Here is a 21,429-nt window from a genome sequence, read left to right on the forward strand (position 1 = left end):
CTTGGCTGGATATTGCAGTCATTGGACTGAACCATTTCCTCAAAACAAAAATGACCCTCTTCCGAACCCTGCATGGCCACAAGAAGAAAGAACCCAAAAGAGGTGATATGATTTGGTTGCACCCCTTCATCAGATGCAGCGCTTTTTAAAAAACACATTGACATTGAGATTTTTCTTCGACAGCAAACTTGTCAATTTGCTTGGCAGTTTCCAAACACCCCAAGCTAGCACAATCGGAGAGAGCTCCCACAACAGTCACTGAATCAAACATGATTCCAGCCAAAACCATTTCATGGAACATGGCAGGAGCCTTGCCCGCAATCAAAGCATTCAAAGCTACTGAGTCCTTCTCACTCATTGTCTCAATCAGATAATCTGCAGAATACAATTCCCCAACCTTAGAATATATTAGCAGCAATTCAGTCCTCAAAATGGAAAAAGATAATGATTTTCATTATAATTTACTGAACAATTTCTCTAGCTTAATGGAAAAGATCGTGATTTCATCTAATGTCGACAAGCGTATCTGCAGTTCAAACGATAGCTGAAAATTTAAAAACTATTTCCAAATTTTTTCAAAAACCCGAATTTTTCAAGCGTACCGAAATTCTTCATATATCAAACTCAGGCGAATTATGCAACCGAATTTTTTCAAACATACGCGAACTGTTCAATTTCTAAATTATTTTCTAACCGAATCTTGCATTCATATTTTTAAGATGTACGAACTTTCAAACCCATATCCGAACTTTTGGATCGAATTTTTATTCCACTAGTTGAACACTTGGACGAACTTTTCATCCGAATTTTTTGAACCCTAAAATTTTGAACTACCGATCTCTTTCTCGCTCCCCTGTTTTGATCTCTTTCCTCTATCTTGCATTCTTCTGCCCTCGCCATTCTTCATCGTGTTGGCTCAAGATTTTGGGCTCGAGAAGAGTACTTCTTTGGGCGACTCAAAACCTCCGTCCTTAACCCCAAGAGGAGAGAGTCTTCTTCTGTTACTAGAACTTCCACCTCGCTCATCAAAATCTGTTAAATCAGGTGCTTATCGATCGAGTTTCATAGAGCATTAAGATAGATATATCTAATCCCCGATTTCAGGTCGATTAGATCAGAGTATTGAGAGAGTCTCTTTTACAATATTTTTGGTTTTCCGCAAGGAAGAAGATGACTCTTCTTGTTCCATATATGCCCTTCCCTTTCTAATCAACTCTTATTACTTGGGCTTTGCTCTATCAGGTAGGCCCAATAGCAAACCCAAATTGGGTATAGACTGGTATTAATGGACTGGAATGACTTGTGTTGTAATGACCGAACGTATGGACAAAAAACTATCTCCATGGCTAGAGTTGATGATGGTAACTGATTGGCCTGATACAGGGTTGTGTGGAGCAGGTACCGTTGGATGTGGGTGAACCCTTGAGCATTAGAACAGCCAATCTTGAAGCCATCTCTAATGATTATCAAAACATCATTATTGAGAGTGATTGCAAGGATGTTGTTACTCTACTACATCATCGAAGTTCAGATTCGTCTTTGTCTTTGCGTTCTGTAATTGATTTGTCCTCCTATTTTATATCTTGTGTTCTCAGTAGGTTTCAAGGGAGATTAACAGCATCCTGATTCCTGACATTGTCCTCTAGAAAATTGGGCTTAATTCTAATCCATGGAATAGAGAGATACGTTTTTCTCTTTCCACGGGCTCTACACGTTGATTACTAAATAAAAATTTCCCCTTCCTCTCTCATAGGAGGTTGATGGTGTTTCTCCCCCCCCCCCCCCCCAAAAAAAATCAGAATTGTTGGCTGAAAAATCAGGTCGAGGCCCTGTCTGGGCTCAAGACGGGTTAGGGTGGGCTCGAATTTGTCGGGCCAAATTGACACCCCTACTCATAGGCCCAGTTTGTCCGGAGGGGTTTTGGTGGGGTGAAATAGTTGCAAGACTTTCCTTATCCATCCCCTTAATTATTTCACCATGTACTCCCCTGCAAACCAACAACAGACCTTAATTATTTCCATAAAAAAAATCAGACCTTGATTATTAATAAAAGGGAGTAGGTTCTTTGTCAGGCAGTGTGAGGCCCCGCATTGGCATGACTAGGAACATCAATATGGGTGGGATATTTCGCATTCATGGGGATGGGGCATTCATTCAACGTTGTGAGAGCAAGACAGTTTTTTTTTCCCTTAATATAATTAGTAAAATAATTACTTATGATTATCATCATTTTTTGTGATTAATTAACTATGAACATAACATGAGATAGGATAAGCATTTGATTGATATTTTGGGTGGGCCCCATCAGTGTTGTATTTTACACGTGCAAATTATTTGATTGATATTTTGGCTGGGCCCATCAAGAAAAGTGATGTGTTTTCCCATGGACAATCGTTTGTGAAGAATGTGAAATATGTGGAACTTAAGGCACTAATGTTGATGGATAAGTATGGTTTGAACCCATCAACTAGCTGAATGTATGATTTGGGTGGATTCGTACGATGCAATGTTTTGTCAAAAACAAGATAGATCCGGACGGTTTCAGGGTCCGCTAGGTGGCCCAGCCAAATGCGAACGGTTCGAGTAATAGGAATCGCCATTGAAATCAGTTTTGTCGCATTCTGATGCCAATTGTTATCCGAATTGGCAAGAATAATCGGCAATATTATGCAAAGAATTGAACTTAATAAAAAAAACCCCTAAAATTATTAAATTCAATTGGCTAGAATGGGGGAGATCCCTTGACTGAGTTTATGATCAAGGGATAGGGACGATTCCTTGACCGAGGGGTTCGGATGGTGTTGAGAAAGTATCACGCAAAAGATGGTGGTATTATTGACTTCGTATTATAAGAAACAAACATTAATGACCTTAAAATTCTACTCTATAAGTGAAGGAAAACTTTTTTCCTTGTATATGTGTGTTAGACAAGATTACTCTTTTTAAAAAAAAAATAAATTAACAGTGATATGGATAACACATGCAAGATTGCCAGGAGGGGTATCGAACTATCAATGTTTTAGCTTGAACCGATTGATCAATAAAAACGGATTGAAATCCTATCAAACTAATAATGCATCGATAAGAGCCTATTAAGTCAACCTAATAAAAGAACAAATTGAAAAAGATCAAAACCATACTTTGTCTTAAACGGTTTGATTTTTATTTAACATAAACCAAATCAAAATCAGATCGAACCGATCAATTGACACCCTAATATCACGACAAGTGATGCCTAATTGTAGATCATAGGCATTTATATCACATCACATATTCCTAGCCAGCTTCATACATGTATCTAATTATAAGTTCTAACCCCTTTTCTCCTCCTTTCACTCTGAATCACTGATAAGCGATTATGGATTGTGATATTTTAGGGAAAAAGTTATGTCTGGGAGTGCGGCCTACGCCAGCACTCCCATGAGTCTATCTCTTTCCTCCTCATGTGAAAAAACATCTCTACCCCCTTGTTTTGAGAAAGAAAAAGATAGACATATGGGAGTGTGGCCCGGATAGAGAACTACTTCCCAATATTTTATTAAGGAGTCTCTTTCTGAACCCTTCGTTTTTGTCCCGTGAAAAAAAGAAAAACTCTTTGGACCTTGTCCCACAAATTTGAAACATTATCTTCTCGAGAATGAACAATGAAGGTTTCCTGTTATGGTGCTGACGGTGCAGGATTTGATCCCTGCACATCCCAATCCGTTTTCAGCCACTTGGTTACAGATCTAACGACACGTGTCATAATGGTTTTCAGTTGCCAATCCAATCTATTCTTCTACTTTTGCGTGACTTTCTTTTGTTCACACGGGTAAGAGCCTGAGACTCTCATTTTTCCATTTTGAGGAAGAGAGCGAGGGACTGTGTGCGAGAGAAGCAAGAGAAGAAGAAGAGAGAAAGCTCGGCCATGGCTTCTCCATCGACATGGAGACGATCATGGAGGACGACGAGCGACCCTGCTTTCAATTTTTCTTCGTCTGGTGCCTCTTCAGTCTTCTCTTTGTCTTTCTGCAGAAGAATCAGAGAAACCCATATCACCAAATTCTCTTTAGACAACTCTTCTATGGGGAATTCGAATCCTGAGCTTCCTCCTGCTAGTATTCGGAAGGGCTCGGAGCAGAAACCAGTCCAAATTGGAAAATCGGCCGATGTCATCTTTTTACTTCCAGCCGATGACGACTCCCCCGTTAAACTGAAAAGTTCTAACTCAATTGCATTTGAAGAGAAGGCGAAGAAGGATAGTCCGTCGGCGTCGAGTCGAAAGAAATCGAGCAAGAGTTTGAAGTCATTGGCAAGTCGGCCACTGTGGCGCAGGATTTTATTCGCATCCAAGAAATTCAGGAGCATTATCCTGCTCAATGTCATCACCATTGTGTACGGTATGCTTCTCCCCTTTGTTATTTTCATTTCTCAGATTTCTTCATTTTGGACTTTAAAGTTAGTTATTGTAAAGATTGATGAAAATTGTGAACTTTATGCAATCTTCAAGGATCTCATAGTTCCTTTAACTTTGGTTACTAGCTTGTTCATTCCGCTTAGTTCAATTTATCTGATCTATAGAATTGAGATTCATAATCCACTTCATTTCTGTCGAATTGAGAGTTTTATATCTTAGTTTGGCTCCTTAATTAAGTCTACTGCGGCCTTTCAGCCAGTAACATCCCAGTTCTGAAAGAGGTCGAAGGAATCATGGATCCATCACTATTCACTTTAGTGCGATTTTCTGTGTCAGCAATCCCATTTTTACCATTTGTGTTGCGGGCACGAGATGATGTCCAGACTAGAACTGCAGGAATTGAATTGGGTTTTTGGGTCAGTATGGGCTACCTTATGCAGGCCCTTGGCCTACTTACATCTGAAGCTGGCCGTGCATCGTTTCTTTCCTTGTTCACAGTAAGCACTTGAGCTACTTTGGTCTTTGAGACATATATACTTCATATACTTCTATTAATCATAATTGAAATTCCATGAGAGCAAATATAAATATGCACTCAGAGAATATCTCTGTTTACTTGAGCAGGTAATTATTGTACCATTGCTAGATGGCATGTTAGGAGCAACAGTGCCTGCTCGTACCTGGTTTGGGGCTCTCATGTCTATTGTGGGCATCACAATGCTGGAATCCAGTGGCTCTCCTCCAAGCGTAAGCATTGTTTGGCTCATTATCAGTGGTTTATCGTTGCCATCTTGTGGAAATAGTACTGGAGTGGTATGAGAAGAAACAATAAGAAAAGCACTATTAAAATGAAGGATATGAATGTCAGCAGTTAAGGTAACCATTTCAATTTATTTTATTTTTTCTCAGATATTAACTCACATTCATCTTTTTATCCTCATATTTTCAGGTTGGAGATCTTTTGAACTTCTTGAGTGCAGTATTTTTTGGTATTCATATGCTTAGAACGGAACATATTTCAAGAAGTACAGAAAAGAAGAATTTCTTACCGCTTCTTGGATACGAGGTTAGTTTTCTGGCAGTGAACTATTTCCATCAACTTTACTTAATTAACGTGTTAAAGTTACAAATGATGAATACTTTTTTTGTTTTATTTTCCTACATTGTTTGCATAACTACATGGCTTAATTCAGGTCTGCGTTATTGCCTTATTTTCAACAATATGGTATTTCATTAGTGTATGGCTTGGTGGCTCACAAGAATTGGATCCAACATCTTTGACATGGAGCATGGTGTGGGACTGGATGGTTGTGTTTCCATGGATACCCGCACTCTACACAGGTGTATTTACCACTGGGTTAAGCCTATGGGTAGAGGTATGTACCTCATTACGCATTCTACTCTAAGAACAAGCTTGGCTAATTCGAGAGTTCATATTTCCTCTTTTCTAAGGAAATAAATGATGCTTTATCTAGCTATTGCTATTTATCGTATTACTTTAGAATGGTATTTCTAAGAAGTAAGCATTGGAGACCATTTAAAACCTTTTAAGATCCTTTTTTTTAAGAGTTTGTAGCCTTCTGAAGAAAGAATCATGTGATATAGGTTACTGAAGGAAAAATCAATATTTGATGGTTCTATAGATATAGGCCTGTGGATAGGTATAGCAACCCAAGAGGTTGTGTTTTAGGTATTACAAATATTTCTCTCTAAATGAGGATTTACGACTAAAAAGTGCGTGCAAGGGATGACACAATTTTAGAGTGGTTACACCCCAATCGTGCCCATGTCCACTATCAAAGACCTTCCTGCCTTTGGATTTCCATTATCACAGTTGGATTTCAATGCCAATCAAACCACCTTACAAATCACTTTGCGCTTGTGGAGAACACCCTCTCCCAATTACTCTTCAATTTGAACAAAGAACAAATGCAAAAATATGCCTCTCAATAGGATACATATTCCAATCAATATCTCACTTGTTCTCTCAACTTTTAAAACCCAAAAATATATCCCAATTAGGTTCAAGTAGATGGTTTCCCTTTAGCTGGTTGTGAGAGTCTCAAGTCCTCAATTTATAGGCCAAAACACCCCTCTTACAAGACCTAGCCATTATGGGTAGTTGGGGGGAGGGGGCTAAAACTGGCCTGATTGAATATCAGATGTAGGGTCCGGACATCCCTTGAGTCGAAAGTGGCCATTAGGCTACCATTGGACTCAAACAGTTCAAATTATGACTGTTGGGGACAGGTCATTGGGATGCTCGGTCTCATCATCCGGACTCCCCTTTGCTTGGGACTGAAGACAATGTCAAAAAGACATGTTCTCAGGCTGGACACGTCCCTAGTTCATCTGGATATCCCTTGTACTCACCAGACATCCCTTAGGGACTGAAGACATGTCAAAATGACATTCTTCAAGGATAGACATCCCTTGGGCCTACCGGACGTCCCTTGAACCAACCAGATGTTCAGTCTACAGTTTTTGCAGAATCCGGTTTCAGCTTGGACTAGTGTCCACCCTTGATTGTAAGCCACTCGTTCGACTTGGTCAACTCCCCATTGGGTTGTTTGACCTCTATGAGCACATAGGTGGCTTATTCTACCGAAATACGAGGGTTTAAAGGTTGCGAGACAATTACATAGGATTTTACATGTTTAATACAAAAAGCAAACTATCCTATGTCTGATGAAGCTTCTTGGTTTGATCATTTTGTTTTTCAGATGTTTTGATACAACCATGACTTGATGAAGCTCCTTGTTGTTGCTCCAAGCTCCAATTTGCTCTTTGACTTCCTATGCTTGATTTTGACCTTCCAACCTTGCTTGATGCTTGACAAAGTCCACCCTTGAGCTGTGGGAACATTTCTAAGTTTACACTCAAGAAACAACATTAGTATTCCCCAACCATCCTTCCAGTGTTTAGATCAACACCAAAACACATTGGCAAAAGACAATATGCCAGTATGGTATTCATGAGAAGCAAGGAGCTCAAATATATTTTAAAATTAATATTTGATGGTGGTCATCCTCTAAGGCAACTCATCTCCATTAAGTGGTTGCCTCCTCCAAATGGCTACAAACCTGGTTATGATCCATCTTTCTATCCAACTTGGGGGCGACAGTAGGTTTCCTTGTTTGTCATGTGAATGGTTTCTCTATTATGTTCAAGGGGGTTTCAATTGGCCTTAGCTCCATTAACATAGCAGAACACGGAGTGATATTCTTATTATGCTGAAAGAACTGGGCTTAAAAAAGATATGATTAGACTAGAAGGCCACTTGATGATTGTGACCAACACTATTCTAGGTAAGCTGAAGCCCGTTTATGTATTGTTAGTTTAGATGTTATCTATGCATATGTAATTTTAATCTAGATAGGATCAGATCAGCATCTTGTTGAAAACCTATAATTTGAATTGGATTTGGATCAAAATCCTATGACAGTCCTAGATTGGATACATGGGTTTGAAGATGAAAGTCCTATTTTCTACAGGTTATTATATCATCCTTATTTCTGGAAGAAATTTTATTGCACCTTTTCCATTTCATGTTTGCATTGAATTGGGGTCAAACAGAACAAATTTATTGAGCTTTGGTTTCTATGTTTTCTGCAAAGCTGGAAAAGAGTTGGATATTTTTTAGAGAGAATATCTTTCTATAGCTTCTGTGTTTTAAATATCATTTTTAATGGAAAAAATGGTGAGGGAAGGGATGTCACTTGGAAGGATTGTGTTCAAGTTGATCCATAGAAGAACAATTCATGTGGTACAATGTTTGTGGAAAAAGTATGTACAAATAATGGATATATATCAATTGACATTGGATGCTCATATAATCGCGTTCTTTCACATCTTCGCAAGCGCAACCCCTCAGGGATGAATAATAAAGGGATGGTAAGTCGTTTTTTTGCTTATTCTCAAATTTGTTTAATATTTTTAATAATCTTCTTAAGTTCTTGGGATTTCTATGTAACTCAGAAATAATCTAGGCTATATAGTTCATTTGGGGGTGATATTGAGCTTCAAGAAATAGTGAATGGTCTCATCAATGCACAAGTGTATAATTCCCCAGGAATTACAATTGTTATTTGCTTTAATTGAACCCGCTATGATTCATGGTGCGGTTTGATTTTCAAAACATTGGCCTCATGTGGATGATGGATGGAGAATCAGTCAATTATTTTGTCTGGGTTCGGTTTTCTGAAAATTTAGTTGGAAGTGATCCGGGAACCATGCATCAATTAGCCAAAGGATCAAGTTCCATGGAGGAATGTTCCTCTGCTACTATATGGAAGTAGCAACTAGTTGAGTTGGATGCGGTTTTGTTTTTGCATACTTTGGGCCAATAGGTGAATGTCTTGGTTAGGGCTGAGCAATTTTCCTGGGAAATTGAGCTTGCTCATGCTAGAAGGATCAGATTAAGGGTGATTCTACAAGTGTGTACGAGTTGGGTGGACTTTAAATATTTTTGAACATTATTAGGTAGGTTCCTCTTTGAATTCTTTTTTGAGAACTTCAATCCAGTGATCATGAGATTTTAAAAAATATATATTTTGAGGTTTATGAGAAGATTAAAATGAGGGCGGGCCTTGGTGCAACGGTAAAGGTTGCTCCATTGTGACCAAGTGGTCATGGGTTCGAGTCTGGAAACAGCCTCTCTGCGAAAGCAGGGGTAAGGCTGCGTACGATATGACCCTCCCCAGACCCCGCAGTGGCTGGAGCCTTATGCACTGGGTTACGACCTTTGTATGAGCAGATTAAAACAGCAGTAGTGCATTATTAGATATTTTCTGTAGGGATTTTGTAGTTCAAAATAGCAGTAGTACATTGTATTATTAGTCTTAAAGGACAGATGACTGGACATTTGTGATGAGAAAGAATGACGCTCTATAGAGTTAAGAAGCTGAGCAGACTTAAAATGGTAGTAATGCTAAAAGTGCATTCAAATTATAAGTCTCATGGCCATGAACAAAAGAGGTTCTAAATGGGCATTGTAGGTGATAGTATGTGTATATATGACAAACTGAAAGGACATTCAACTATGAGAAAAATGAATTGTATTATTGAAAAATTCATCCTTTGGTACCCAACTGAAAACCTTCAAAGATTTGTGTCTTATGATCATTACTTGTAGAATGATAAAATTTTCATATAGCTCCTTGAAACATGCACAATTATAGGTTTAAAAACATTAAAATCGCCACTTATTTCATTTCACGGATAATTTTGAATCAAATAGGTGTAATTCAAACTCAGAGAAGTTGAGTTAATCACAAAGCTTACTTATTTTAGGCCTTCACCCATGATTGCACAAAATTAGGTTGTAACCAGTTTTATTTGGTTTCAGATGGCTGCCATGCGTGATGTGTCAGCAACAGATACAGCTATTATATATGGTCTAGAACCACTTTGGGGTGCTGGTTTTGCATGGTTTCTCCTTGGTGAAAGGTGGGGCACTGCTGGATGGATTGGGGCTGCTCTCATACTTGGTAAAATAATATCTCCCTTGCATCTCTGCTCACATCGTTAAAATAATATCTCCCTTGAATTTCTGTTTTCTATTTAAATTAAATTTTAAAGTAGGAACCTTGATCATTATTCTTACTTAATATCCATATTTAAGGACCTGGGCAAGATAGCAGGGAAGGGTCCTGATGACTTTTCCCTTGACATTGGAGTAGAATTTTTTTGGTTAGTTGGGGCAAAACTGTACTTTTATTACATGCATTTTGAATATTTTCATTAAGAATTCAGATGCTATTTGAAAATTCAAAAGAACTAATCATGTGTAAAATTTGAGGAAAGTTTGGTTCATGGAAGACCTATTCTGCCACTCTGTTGATCAAAAGTCGGGACGTTGCTCCTTATAGGGTTGTTTTAGTCAAACTCCATTTTTATGAGTTCCATTTCCCAAATCTTTTGGTTTCCCAAACCCCAAATAAGAAAGTTTCTCCCTTAGATGGATGGAAATGGAACTTTCCATTATTCATCTCTTTCTTTTTTTTTTTGGGAGGGGGGGCGCTGTGGGGATATGTGACAATATCTATCATGGGTTTCTGATGCAGTGATCTCATCATACTTGCTCTTTCTATTTAGGATTTTCTTCCCCTCCCTTGTACTCAGTGAAATTAATTATGTTCTCTTTTCTCTGAAAATATACAATCTGTGTTTATATTGCTTCATTGTAGGTGGCAGCTTAATGGTGCAGATCCTTGGGTCAACAACTACTGATAGATCCAAGGAACATAATAGTGGGCAAAGTGATCACATACTGAGTATAGATAAGCGAAATGGTTTCATAGCCTCTCCAGTTGTTGTCAGCTCAAAAAAGTCTGTTCCAGATCTGTCAAAGAAGAAGAAGTAGGTTGATTCACTGGTATTGTCCTAATCTTGTAGTTCATGTGAAGCTTCTATATTATCTCTTACATAGTGTATCTAACACTGATAATTCCGAGATCTGTATTGCCCCGGGAGTTCTAGGCCTTTTGCCCTTCCTATACATGTATATAAATAACTGCACAGATAATTGTGCCCTTACGTATATAAATAAAATTTTAAAGGAGCTTTATAATCTGTCTTCTCCTCATTTTTGTTATAACGAAGCAGTGATAATGACAATTGCACCAACCTTCTACAGTTGGTGCAGTAGCAAAACTTGGCCACACCTAAATAATTAAGACATAATTTGAATGATCACACATCAAATTTCAAGACAGGCTCAAGTAAATAGCCTCCCTAATGTTACTTAGATTTTTACCATCAAACCAAAGCTTTGAGGATATTTTATTCTTTTGGCTATGACATCTTAGCTCAAACAAAGAAATATATCTTAGTCTTAATCATAGAGATGGGAAGGAAGTCGGGGGCTAACGAGGACTTCCAATGGAAATTGCTTGGGGAGTGTTAAACCAGTGCCCTCTGTCAGATCCACAGGCTGACCAAAGGGTGTTTGTAGATTGAACCCATGGAGCAATCGGGCAACCGTCATACTCATGGTCTGGAGTGCAAACAAGATCCCCGGGCAAGATCTTCTGCCCGACCCGAAAGGAATAAACTCAAAGTTGTTCCCCCTTACATCTACTTCAGCATGGCTTGTAAGAAATCTCTCTGGCTGGAATTCCAAAGGGTTTGACCACACACGTGGGTCTCGATGTATCTTCCAAGCGTTCACTAACACACGTGTTCCTTTTCGGACTCTGAAGCCACTTGAAAAGTTGCAGTCTTCCATGGCTTCATGAGGAACTAAGAGTGGTCCTGCAGGGTACAGACGAAGTGTTTCCTTGATTATTGCTTGGAGATACACAAGCTTATCAATGTCTTTTTCTTCCACATTCCTATCTTTCCCAACATGGAAGTCCAATTCATCTTGAGCCTTTGTTAAGACTTTCTTGTGGTTTAGTAATAGAGAAAGAAGCCATGAAAGGGACATCGCAGTGGTATCCGTGGCAGCTATGATCATATTCTGCAAAATAGATGTCAATTTACTGTAAATAGGAACTTGAACACAATGGTTCTTGTAAAGCTAGTGTTGCTCCCTCCCTTTTCCCCTTAATTTGGTAAAGCCCTATGCGAGAGAGAGAGAGAGAGAGAGAGAGAGTGTGTGTGGTTTGAGTAAAGTAAAGATGAGGTGCCCAATCTTTGTGAGAAGGACCTTTGGGCCGGGTGCCCCTTTTTCGAAAAGGGTCATTTGGGGTTCTGTAAAACTAAGCTCGCAAGGAACCCCAAATGACACTTTTCAAATAAGAGGCACCCCAATGGTGCCCACATTTGTAATATATTAATTCATATATTATAAATTTTAAATGTCTCCCACATTTGTTATATAATATATATTATATATGAAGATAATAAGTGATATATATTTTATTATAATGTTATTTTAAGTAAAATTGATAATTTTCTCTTTGGCCAGTCCAATCTATGCATCTCCCTTCCCCCACCCCATGATCAGGGCCACTAAGGGTCAGCTCGACCTGGGGAAATTATCTCCTCCAGTTCCCTGCCTGGCCCAGTAATAAAAGGGCGGGGGGAGGGGGTGGACTCCACTCAGGCAGAGTGTTTGGGCAGGCATAGGGTGGTCATTGCGCCCTTATTACAGGCACTAGGGGAATTGGGCTGGGCATGGAATTGGAGGGCACAAAGATCCTCCGGCCCAACCCTAAGGGTGTTGGATTTTCCATGCCCTGAGTCAGGGTCAGGTCAAGCCTGGATCTAGCTAAGGAGACTCAAGGTTGGGTTAGGGTTTTATAAAGCCTGGTCCCGACCCGATCCTATTGCAGCCCTATTAGAAACCTTTCACCCCATCCATGGTGAATAAATAAAGGAGAAAAAAACAAGAGCGAGTTCAACAGTAACACTACTTACCAGTGCGGTGGCTTTAACAACTGAATCACGATCATGACCGTGTAATTGAGCATGTTCTTCAAGAATTGAAAGCATCACATCAATGAAGTCTTGTTCATCACTATGAGACTTTCCAGAGAGTCTCTTTTGTTGATGTTCTTGGAGCCAGCTCTCAGCAAGTGCGTCCATCTCCTTACCAGTCTTCTTCATTGCCCTTTGTTGCCCATCCCAATCTAACCATGATAGGAAGCTTGGAAGCACATCTGATGCAACCGAAACACCAATAATTTTAAAGAAATCAACTATGGTAGTTTGGATCCTCTGGACCTCTTCGTTGTTCTCGTCATGAACAATACTCATATATCGTTTTCCCACAACCATCTTGAGTACAATATTCATGGTTAGATCTCGAAACAATCTATTCATTTCCACCTTAATCTGATTCCTGTTAATGTTTCTCACCCAAAGCCCAAATAAATCTTTAATAAAATTGTCGATCTCTGCATATCTGACGTGCTTGAGTGACTCGAGCCGGCGGTTCGAGAGTAGTTCGAGAACAACCCACTTGCGTACTTCACGCCAGTAAGGTCCATAGGGTGCCAAACCGAAAAGTGCATAATCATAGCTCAAGTGGTTGCTTGAAGCACTTGTTGGACGGCTTGCAAGAGCCCTATCGTTTATGGTGAAGCATTCCTTGGCTAACTCCCAGTTGCTGATCACAAGTGTTCGATGGACACCAAATCGGACAGTGAATGCTGGTCCGTGCTTGTCGGCCATGGCTGCAAGTGTTCGAAAGAGGGGCTGAGGGGTTGTTAACTGAAGGAGGTGACCGATTATAGGCCATGCCCCAGGTGGTTCTGGGGCCTCTGTGGCCTTACTCTTGTTAAAAAAGGTACGTTTTGTGATCCATAGATGGTAGAAGAGAGCTAGAGCTAATAGTCCACCTATGGCTTGGAATTGGAGCAGCAACTCCATTGAAAGGCTTGCTTCAGATTTGAGAAGAGGAAGGGGAGAAGAAAGCATAATTTAACCATCTCAGCTGCAAGAATTGTGATGTGATGTTTCAACTATAGGACACTGAAACGTGGTTCGTGATGGTTAGGCATGTCCGCAAGAGTGGGGGCTACCTTAGAATGAGACTAGAGAGGCTACAAGTTGAACAAGTGGCCGACATCCATAAGGGCGCTTAGTGTGTGAATGCCTTATATCGCCAAATTTTTCACGTGCTTTTGGGGCCTCTATGGCCGTGTTCTTCTTTTCTTTTTCTTACTTCTCTTTCTTTCTTTCTTTGTCTTTTTTTTGGTTAATTAGATTTTATTCATGAAAGGGAGCGGAGCTCGGAATTACTGTTCCGTCAATCTTGAAATGGAATTTAAGTAAATCGTTCTTTTCGGAATAGATAGGGTCTTCCCAACTAAGGAGTCACTACTATAGAGTTGCAATTCTTTTGGAACAAATTGAAAATAACAATTCAAAAAACTAAGAAGAAATATGGGAGATGTCCTCAACCACTGGTTGAATGAGAAATGGGACAGCTGTACTATTCTCCGAGGTTAAGAAATAAGCTTTTCTTACAATCAGATTCCATCACAAGATGGTTTAAAGATTCGGAAATCGCTTCTATGGTAGCAAACTGAAACCTTAATGGCTCAGATATAGCCTCAGAGACATGGCCATGGTGATCTTTGATAAAAATTCTAATACCTCTTCCTTGTTGCCCATCCTTTCTTCATGTCGAGTTTGAGTTTAGCTTGAAATTCATCATGTGTTTTTTGAGCTGCTAATATCATCTCACTCGATATCCATCTTCTATGAGAAAATAATAAATTATTTTTGGCCCTACATATGTACCAAGTAAGAAATGTGCATTCTCTACTTGCTTTTTCCGCAACCTTATGAGGTAAAACTGAAAAGAACTTCCAAACTAAACTGTCTTTGCAAAAGGACACTTAAAAGAATTAAAACAGATGCCATGTTCAGATGTAGATGTAGAGAAAAAACACAAAAAAATCATAATAAGACAAAAAAATTATGATGACACAATAATTGATTTATGAATTATGTTGCGAGAGTAGTAACTCTCTCTCGCAATTGATTGTCTTTCCAACAATTGAGGGAAAGGGTTTCGACACACTTGGTGGACCTCATATTCTCATAATAAGGATAAGGTTTCTGGTTCTGCGAATTGCGATCGATTTGGAATTAGGGAAGAAAGAGAGCCTTTTTTGCATTTTCTCCTTCATTCATGAAATGGGTTGTTCTTATCTTCTTCATTTTTATTTTGTTTTAAATTTTTAAATATGTTGATTGGATGGGCTCTCTTTGTCAAGTTTGTTGGATTTGAAATTGTCACACTTCCAAAGTTTATTTGGGAATGAATCTATTTATTTTCCACTTCAGTAAAATTAAAAAGATAAATTTGGTGTTGATGGATTCCTATAGTAGTAGGACTGGTCATATTGCTTGCTTTCCCTTGATTAACTTGATTCCATGGTTCCAAGATTTTGTAATTAAGGGCATGTAAGGAAGCATGCAACAACAAATTTTAAACTGATTAGATGAGAGGCATGCATGAGCCTCAGTCCCAAAGCCTCACTCATGGCTATTTGTTTGTACCTAGAGTCCAGGGGTGTGGGTGTGTAACCGAGTAAATTGAGTAATACGAACACAAGAGAAAAAGAAAATGTATAGGGGAAACCTACATTTCTACCGGACTGTAGTTAAACTCTCCGTGGTTTCAAGGTTTCTGGTCAAAGCAAATTTAACTTTTTCTATTCATCACTATTCTCAATGAGCAAAGCTTTTACATTTATAAGAAACCAAAAACCTAATTCTAATTTGTAACCCTATCCCATCTTATGGTTGAGATTAAACATGAAATAAGGGAATTAGCTAATCCAAGGTAACACTTAATCATCTTAAATATCTTGACACAGAATTATATCAAAAATGAACAAAGCAAATTAAAGGGAAAGGGGGCTCTCTCCCCCCAAATTTGTCCCAATGTGATGGACTTCAAAACAGTTCAAGGTTGGTTGGGCCTTCAAGAAGCTAAATCACACACATGGGTGCATAGGCTGGCTCGTTTTGGGCTGATGTGGCCCTGAACTCGACCTGATGATATGGGCTTTGGTCAGGTTGTGGAGCTCGGTTTGTCTAGCTGTGTATGGGCCTCCATGTTGTTATGGGCTTTGACAAGTTGATGGGTTCCTCCATCTGTCAACTTGCAAAGGGGCTGATGATGTGCTTTGACCCATAACAATTTTAGGTTTCTGATCTGGGCCTGCATCAAAGTCAACCCTCAAGGTTGGATATTTAATTTTTTTATATCTTTGGTAGGTTCATTTCTCTTATTTATGTTTCTTCTCTAATGGTATGCTTGATTCTATTATCTTAAGCAATTAAGGTCTATTACTTCTCACATCTACTGAATAGGGACTATGGTGTTATATATAAATCAGTGAGATCGTCATGCAAGAACATCCTCCTTTCTCATTTCGCCATGGATTCCATGATCTGTTACAATCTGAAGTACCTAGCATTGTATAAACTTCAAAATTTTCAAAAACTAATTCGTTGCTTTGATTTCACATGGGAATTTGTTCTAATTTTGCACCTGAATTCTCAACTCTCTTCTCTGATCTTCACTTTGCTAAGGAGATGGCCGGGGCTTTATCATATGTGGTTAGAGTGTGACTTTACTTCAATGGTAGTTTGGATGCACAATCTCACGAAGAGTGTTATCCACAAGATACAACTAAATTTAATTGTTTGCTAATTCCCTCAATGTTTGTCATTTATCGTTCCTCAATATTCTCTAGTTTTTTTTTATTTCTTCTTGAGAGCCTTGACTGTTTCTTTCCATGTTTTTTCACCCGTTGTTGTCATAACGTGAAATCATTATGACCACTGAAACGTTCAATGGAGAAACTTGAACCCTTCACCACCATCCGTTTTACCTAATTTATGTCATCTGTGCCTGCCATCAACCTTAATGAATCTAATTACAGTTGATTTTTTGTACGAACCCACACGATCTATACCAATAGAGCACAAGTTGCCAGATCCATCTCTTACATTGAGTCTGAAACACTGAAAAACCTCAGAAATACCTAATCTTCGTACCACACCCTCTATATAAAGTCATTTTCGCACAGAGCCAAAAACTATACGGTATCACTCGGATTTGTTTTTGGTCTTCCGAGCACATCATCCTTAACATTCTGCACTTCTTTTTAAAACGGTATAAAGTTTTTTATTCTCTATTCACTTTTTCTATAGCTCTTGGTGGTAATGACTAGGATTGAGTTTCTCTCCACCACAGTGAATGGGATTGGGAGAGGGCGGGAATAGGTATCGAAAGGGTATTTTGAAACATAATAAAACCCTAAGATGGTGGGTGAACCGTCTTCTATAGATGGAGGAAAACTTTGTCCTAATGATTATGTACCTTACTTTTCTTGCTTTGTTTTTTTTTCAATCCCATCCAAGGCGCTTCTCTTGAATCAAATAAAAGGGGGAAAAAACTACAACCTGGACTTACTATTATCCTACATCGTCCACAACCCTTTTCACTAAAAAAGGGAAAGAAAAACCTCCACTTGATCCTCAATTTCCATGCTGTATTTCTCTCTTTTGTATTGGAATTGAAGTCAGAATTGTACGTGAGAATTATACCTATTTCACTTCTCCTTGCGTAGTGTCATTTCTTTAGATTTTCGTGCACATCCTATAATCATCTACTAAATCTTTCTCTAATGCCACTTGTTGAGGACGAATGCGTAATCACAGGTAAAAAAAATCAAACAAACAATCACACATAACATGAGGAATTTAACGTAGTTTGGCACTGTTGCATCAAGAAATCTCTACCAAGAGTCCTCCTGGGGTTCGGACCTGCACAAGAGAATAAGATGGACACCAGAGAGCCGGTTTTCATCAGTGGGGGATTCTCTGATGTCTAAGTCAGATCTCTTTGAGCAACAATTGAGAATCATGAAAATGGTTTGTAAGAGGTTATACCTGGGTATATATAGCGTTTAGCCAAGGAGTAGGTGGTTCGCGCAAAAAATCTCCACCAAGAGTCTTCCTGAGTTTGGACCTGCACAAGAGAACAAGATGGACACCAGAGAACTGATTTTCACCAGCGGGGGACTCTCCGATGCCTAAGTCAAATATCTTTGAGCAACAATTGGGAATAGTGAAGATGGTTTGTAAGTAGGGATGTAAATGGATATTCGTAAATTCGTATTCGATCCGCGTTCGTATCCGTTTAGGAGAATCCGAATCCGTCCGAAACTAATCGGATACGAATATGGTAATCCCCCTATCCGACCGATCATTATCCGATTCAATTAGCAGTCCGACGGTAATAAAATATCTGAAATATAACTCTGTGTTTGTCTATCCTTTTAAGTTACCTTATTAGATTTTGTTATCTTATTTTTATAAATTTATAAGTTAAGATAATTTGATTCTTTTTCTAGATTTGCTATTGGTTTATATATATATATTGTTTTATGCAATGTGATACATGGAATTACATATCTATTAAAAAATCAAAAGTAAAAAACGTAAGAGAATAAAAGACTAAGAAGAGTTGAAGAAAGGGTAGTTACTGAACTCTCAAGTCTCAACCCTAACCCTCATCATAAAAACGGTAAATATGTCAACGGATAGTCGAAAAATCGTATTCGATCCATATTCATATCCATTTAGGAGAACCTGTATTCAAAAAATCACTATCCAGAAATTATCCGAATCCGTCTGAAAACCAATAGGATATTATCCGAATCTGTCCGAATATAATCGGATACGAATATGATAATGCCACTATCCGGCCGAATTCGATCCGTTTACATCCCTATTTGTAAGAGGTTATACCTAGGTATATAAAGCGTTTAGCCAAAGAGTAGGCAGTTCACGTGAGAGTCCCAGTATGGTAGTTTCTATTCTCTATGAGAATATTTCTTAGAGAGGCCTCTTTAGGAGCGAGATTTTTTCTTTCCTTTGTTCCACTCTCTATTTTAGTAACTTCCATATGGGAATGGAGGGTTACGTGGCCCCCGAGATCGCACTCGGTGTTTTCTTCATGGGTCTTGATCTTGGATATGATCTATTGGATCTTGGGTCGTCATCCCATGATGACGTGGTGGGACCTTGTTGGGTGGTTATATTTTTGGTATTACACGAAGCACACCCAAAAGAATATAAAGAGATTTTCCTGGTATATATATATATATATATATATATATATTTATTGTTAGATGAAATTCTGTTTAGAGAGGAAACTATAAATATGAAAAACTTTCTACACTACTCTCCACCTCATAAAGTAACTCACTTTCAAGATTCAACAAAGCACTGAAAAATCTAACTTAGAATTCTAGAGAGATTTTGGTTGCAAGAGAGAGAGAGAATTAAAAAATTGTGTGTTTTGATCGGCTGAATTACCTTGGTTTATATAGACCCATTGACACCCATTCGCTGGAACGGTCATAACTATTCCAATAGTCATGATCATTCCAATAATCATGACTGGTTAACTTCCTCTCTTCTTTATGGGGGGGGGGGGTTGGCTCACCGCTCACCTATCACATGATCCGGTTCCCAAAATGGGAGAAAGGCTCATCTGTCTTCTACAACACTTTGTCAGTCACACTTTTTCATGTATATATATATATATAAATATTCCATCACACTCTCACTCAGAAGTAGATTACTACATTCTATCTTTGAGATAATATACTAAGAGTTTAACCTGTTATCACTACATTGGTGATATTTGATTTTTATAACTCTGTATTATTTCTGTCACGTGACAAGATGCATATACACGTGGTAAGACAACATGAATGCTCTAACAGGTAGGAGGGATCTTGTATGTGGATCCCATGTCGATTACTTAATTCACTTCCAACCAGGTCAATCACTCCGACCAATCCAACCCTTTGGGGTTGTATCAGTTCACCATCAACTCAAGTGGGTTGTAGCTTAAACCGATCTGAAGTATAAAAGGAACAATGATGGACAAGGATAGATATTCATATTTATTATTATTACCTTATTTTACTCTTACTTAACTATTGTCTGGTTCTGACTTTATCATCGGAGATTAATCACGAGTTAACCTCGTGTTAATCAGACCATTGTCTATTCCTCTTACTAGTCATCCACCTCAGCTTAGCTGGAATCCAGCGTCAACAGAGTACTTCCCCATATCTCCCGTGTATAAATAGCCTAACGTGCTCTCCTTCATCCCATTCTCCTCCTTCCTCAGCTGTGTTTATTCTTTTTGGTTTGCTCCGGTCTCTTTGTAAAGAAAGCATGTCTTCCGAAGAAGGGGTTTCTACATTTGAGGTGGAGTTTGAGATAAAGTGCTCAGCAGAGAAATTCTTCGACATTTACGCAGACCATGTAACCATGTTACCACAGGTTCTCCCTCACATGTTTAGAAGCACCACAGTTGTTAAAGGGGATGGCAAGAGTGTGGGTTCTGTAGTGGACTGGGAATATTTTTTAGGTAACTATTAACATTCTTCCCTTCTGAATTAATTGCTTCCAAACGGAGACCCTTTATTTATGTATATATTTTACTAATTAAACCTAACTTTGGGTTAACTCTTGTTGATCACAGAGCCACCTAGCTTTGAGACTGCAAGGCAAACGATTGAAGCAATAGATGAAGAAAAAATGGTACTCACCAAAAGATTCTACGGTGGTGATCTGGGGAAAAAGTTTGATCTTTACAGAGCCACACTGACGGCTTTTAAGAAAGATGGAAAGAACTATGTGAAGTGGTGTCTTGATATCAAGAAGACGCATGGAGAAATTCCTGAGCCACATGACTATATGGATTTTATTGAGAAGTTCACCAAAGAGTTCGACTCTAGCCTTGCCACTGGAAATGTTTCTGCATAGACAGAAAGCAGAAGTAACCTAGCTAGCTAGCTAGCTAGAGAATGTGTGTGGCAGTGTGGCACTACCTAGGTTGCATCTAAATAAAAGATAAAGATTTCTCTACTTCCATGAACTTGAAGACCATATCTTACTGCTTAGCTGAGTTGGTGAAAGGGGCTAGATATGATATGTTGATATGTCCCAATCTTCTGTATGATACTATGGTGTGTGTAATACTAGAAACAATGGTCTATGCAGCTATAATAAATAAAAACTTTGTATTTGTATCTTCCAAGTATTAGTTTTAAGTTATCATTAAAAAAAAATAAAAATGTCTTAGCTTTAAGGATTTTTATCCTCTCAATTTCTAATATTGTTGGAAAAAACAAACTCTGTCTGAGAATGTAACTTACACCAGCACTCCCATGAGTCTACCTCTATCCTCCCCCATATGAAAAGATGCCTTTACCTCTTATTTTGAGGAGGGAGAGATAGACACATGAGAGTGTTGACATAAACCACGCTCTCAGACAATGACTCAATCAGACGTTAGCTCATATACCGTACCACTTATCTGGGCCTAGATCTCTCACAAGCCCGCTGTTGTACGAATTGTACTAATAGTTTCCAACCTCCCCCAATAAAACGTAGGATTAATTTGCAATTTATTTTCAACCTCACAACCCAACCAAACCCGTCACTATCTCACCTTTTTTCACCACCGATTGTCACTTCCCTTTCTCCCTCATGGTGTTTCTTGTCTCTCAAACTTGATCTCTCCATAACTTCCC

The 21,429-nt window shown here is 38.8% G+C and overlaps 3 protein-coding genes across 8 annotated transcripts; 2 read left to right on the forward strand and 1 right to left on the reverse strand.

The window, feature by feature from the left end:
* The first annotated feature begins 3,845 nt into the window (after positions 1-3,845).
* Positions 3,846-10,969, forward strand: LOC122646583. 5 transcript variants are annotated; one of them, XM_043840161.1, is made up of 8 exons: positions 3,846-4,379; positions 4,652-4,893; positions 5,021-5,143; positions 5,346-5,462; positions 5,590-5,772; positions 9,744-9,885; positions 10,585-10,642; positions 10,676-10,969. In XM_043840161.1, exons 1-8 carry the CDS (start codon positions 3,908-3,910, stop codon positions 10,758-10,760), a joined length of 1,422 nt encoding a protein of 473 aa, XP_043696096.1. In that variant the 5' UTR covers positions 3,846-3,907; the 3' UTR covers positions 10,761-10,969. The 5 variants fall into 5 exon arrangements, with proteins under 5 accessions (XP_043696096.1, XP_043696097.1, XP_043696094.1 ...); XM_043840162.1 differs by lacking the exon at positions 10,676-10,969 and adding an exon at positions 10,462-10,492 and having other exon boundaries at positions 10,585-10,636; XM_043840159.1 differs by having other exon boundaries at positions 10,585-10,969.
* Positions 10,970-11,216: 247 nt separating this feature from the next.
* On the reverse strand, positions 11,217-13,759 carry LOC122646692 (xanthotoxin 5-hydroxylase CYP82C2-like). Its single transcript, XM_043840284.1, has 2 exons — positions 12,761-13,759; positions 11,217-11,858 (listed from the first exon to the last, which is right to left on the reverse strand). Exons 1-2 carry the CDS (start codon positions 13,712-13,714, stop codon positions 11,232-11,234), a joined length of 1,581 nt encoding a protein of 526 aa, XP_043696219.1. The 5' UTR covers positions 13,715-13,759; the 3' UTR covers positions 11,217-11,231.
* Positions 13,760-20,053: 6,294 nt separating this feature from the next.
* On the forward strand, positions 20,054-20,707 carry LOC122646694 (MLP-like protein 423). 2 transcript variants are annotated; one of them, XM_043840286.1, is made up of 2 exons: positions 20,054-20,261; positions 20,376-20,707. In XM_043840286.1, the coding sequence occupies exons 1-2, from the start codon at positions 20,066-20,068 to the stop codon at positions 20,657-20,659; spliced, it is 480 nt and encodes a 159-aa protein (XP_043696221.1). In that variant the 5' UTR covers positions 20,054-20,065; the 3' UTR covers positions 20,660-20,707. The 2 variants fall into 2 exon arrangements, with proteins under 2 accessions (XP_043696221.1, XP_043696222.1); XM_043840287.1 differs by having other exon boundaries at positions 20,056-20,254; positions 20,369-20,707.
* Positions 20,708-21,429: the final 722 nt, after the last annotated feature.

Source organism: Telopea speciosissima, chromosome 11, assembly GCF_018873765.1.
Source record: "Telopea speciosissima isolate NSW1024214 ecotype Mountain lineage chromosome 11, Tspe_v1, whole genome shotgun sequence".
Taxonomy (NCBI): domain Eukaryota; kingdom Viridiplantae; phylum Streptophyta; class Magnoliopsida; order Proteales; family Proteaceae; genus Telopea; species Telopea speciosissima.

Coding starts and splice junctions, on each gene's coding strand:
- LOC122646583 (XM_043840159.1), top strand. CDS start 3,908: ATGGCTTCTCCATCGACATGGAGACGATCATGGAGGACGACGAGCGAC. Junction 4,380..4,651: donor TGTCATCACCATTGTGTACG/GTATGCTTCTCC, acceptor GCGGCCTTTCAG/CCAGTAACATCCCAGTTCTG. Junction 9,886..10,584: donor TGGGGCTGCTCTCATACTTG/GTAAAATAATAT, acceptor GCTTCATTGTAG/GTGGCAGCTTAATGGTGCAG.
- LOC122646692 (XM_043840284.1), bottom strand. CDS start 13,714: ATGGAGTTGCTGCTCCAATTCCAAGCCATAGGTGGACTATTAGCTCTA. Junction 11,859..12,760: donor TTGTTAAAGCCACCGCACTG/GTAAGTAGTGTT, acceptor TCTATTTTGCAG/AATATGATCATAGCTGCCAC.
- LOC122646694 (XM_043840286.1), top strand. CDS start 20,066: ATGTCTTCCGAAGAAGGGGTTTCTACATTTGAGGTGGAGTTTGAGATA. Junction 20,262..20,375: donor GGACTGGGAATATTTTTTAG/GTAACTATTAAC, acceptor TGTTGATCACAG/AGCCACCTAGCTTTGAGACT.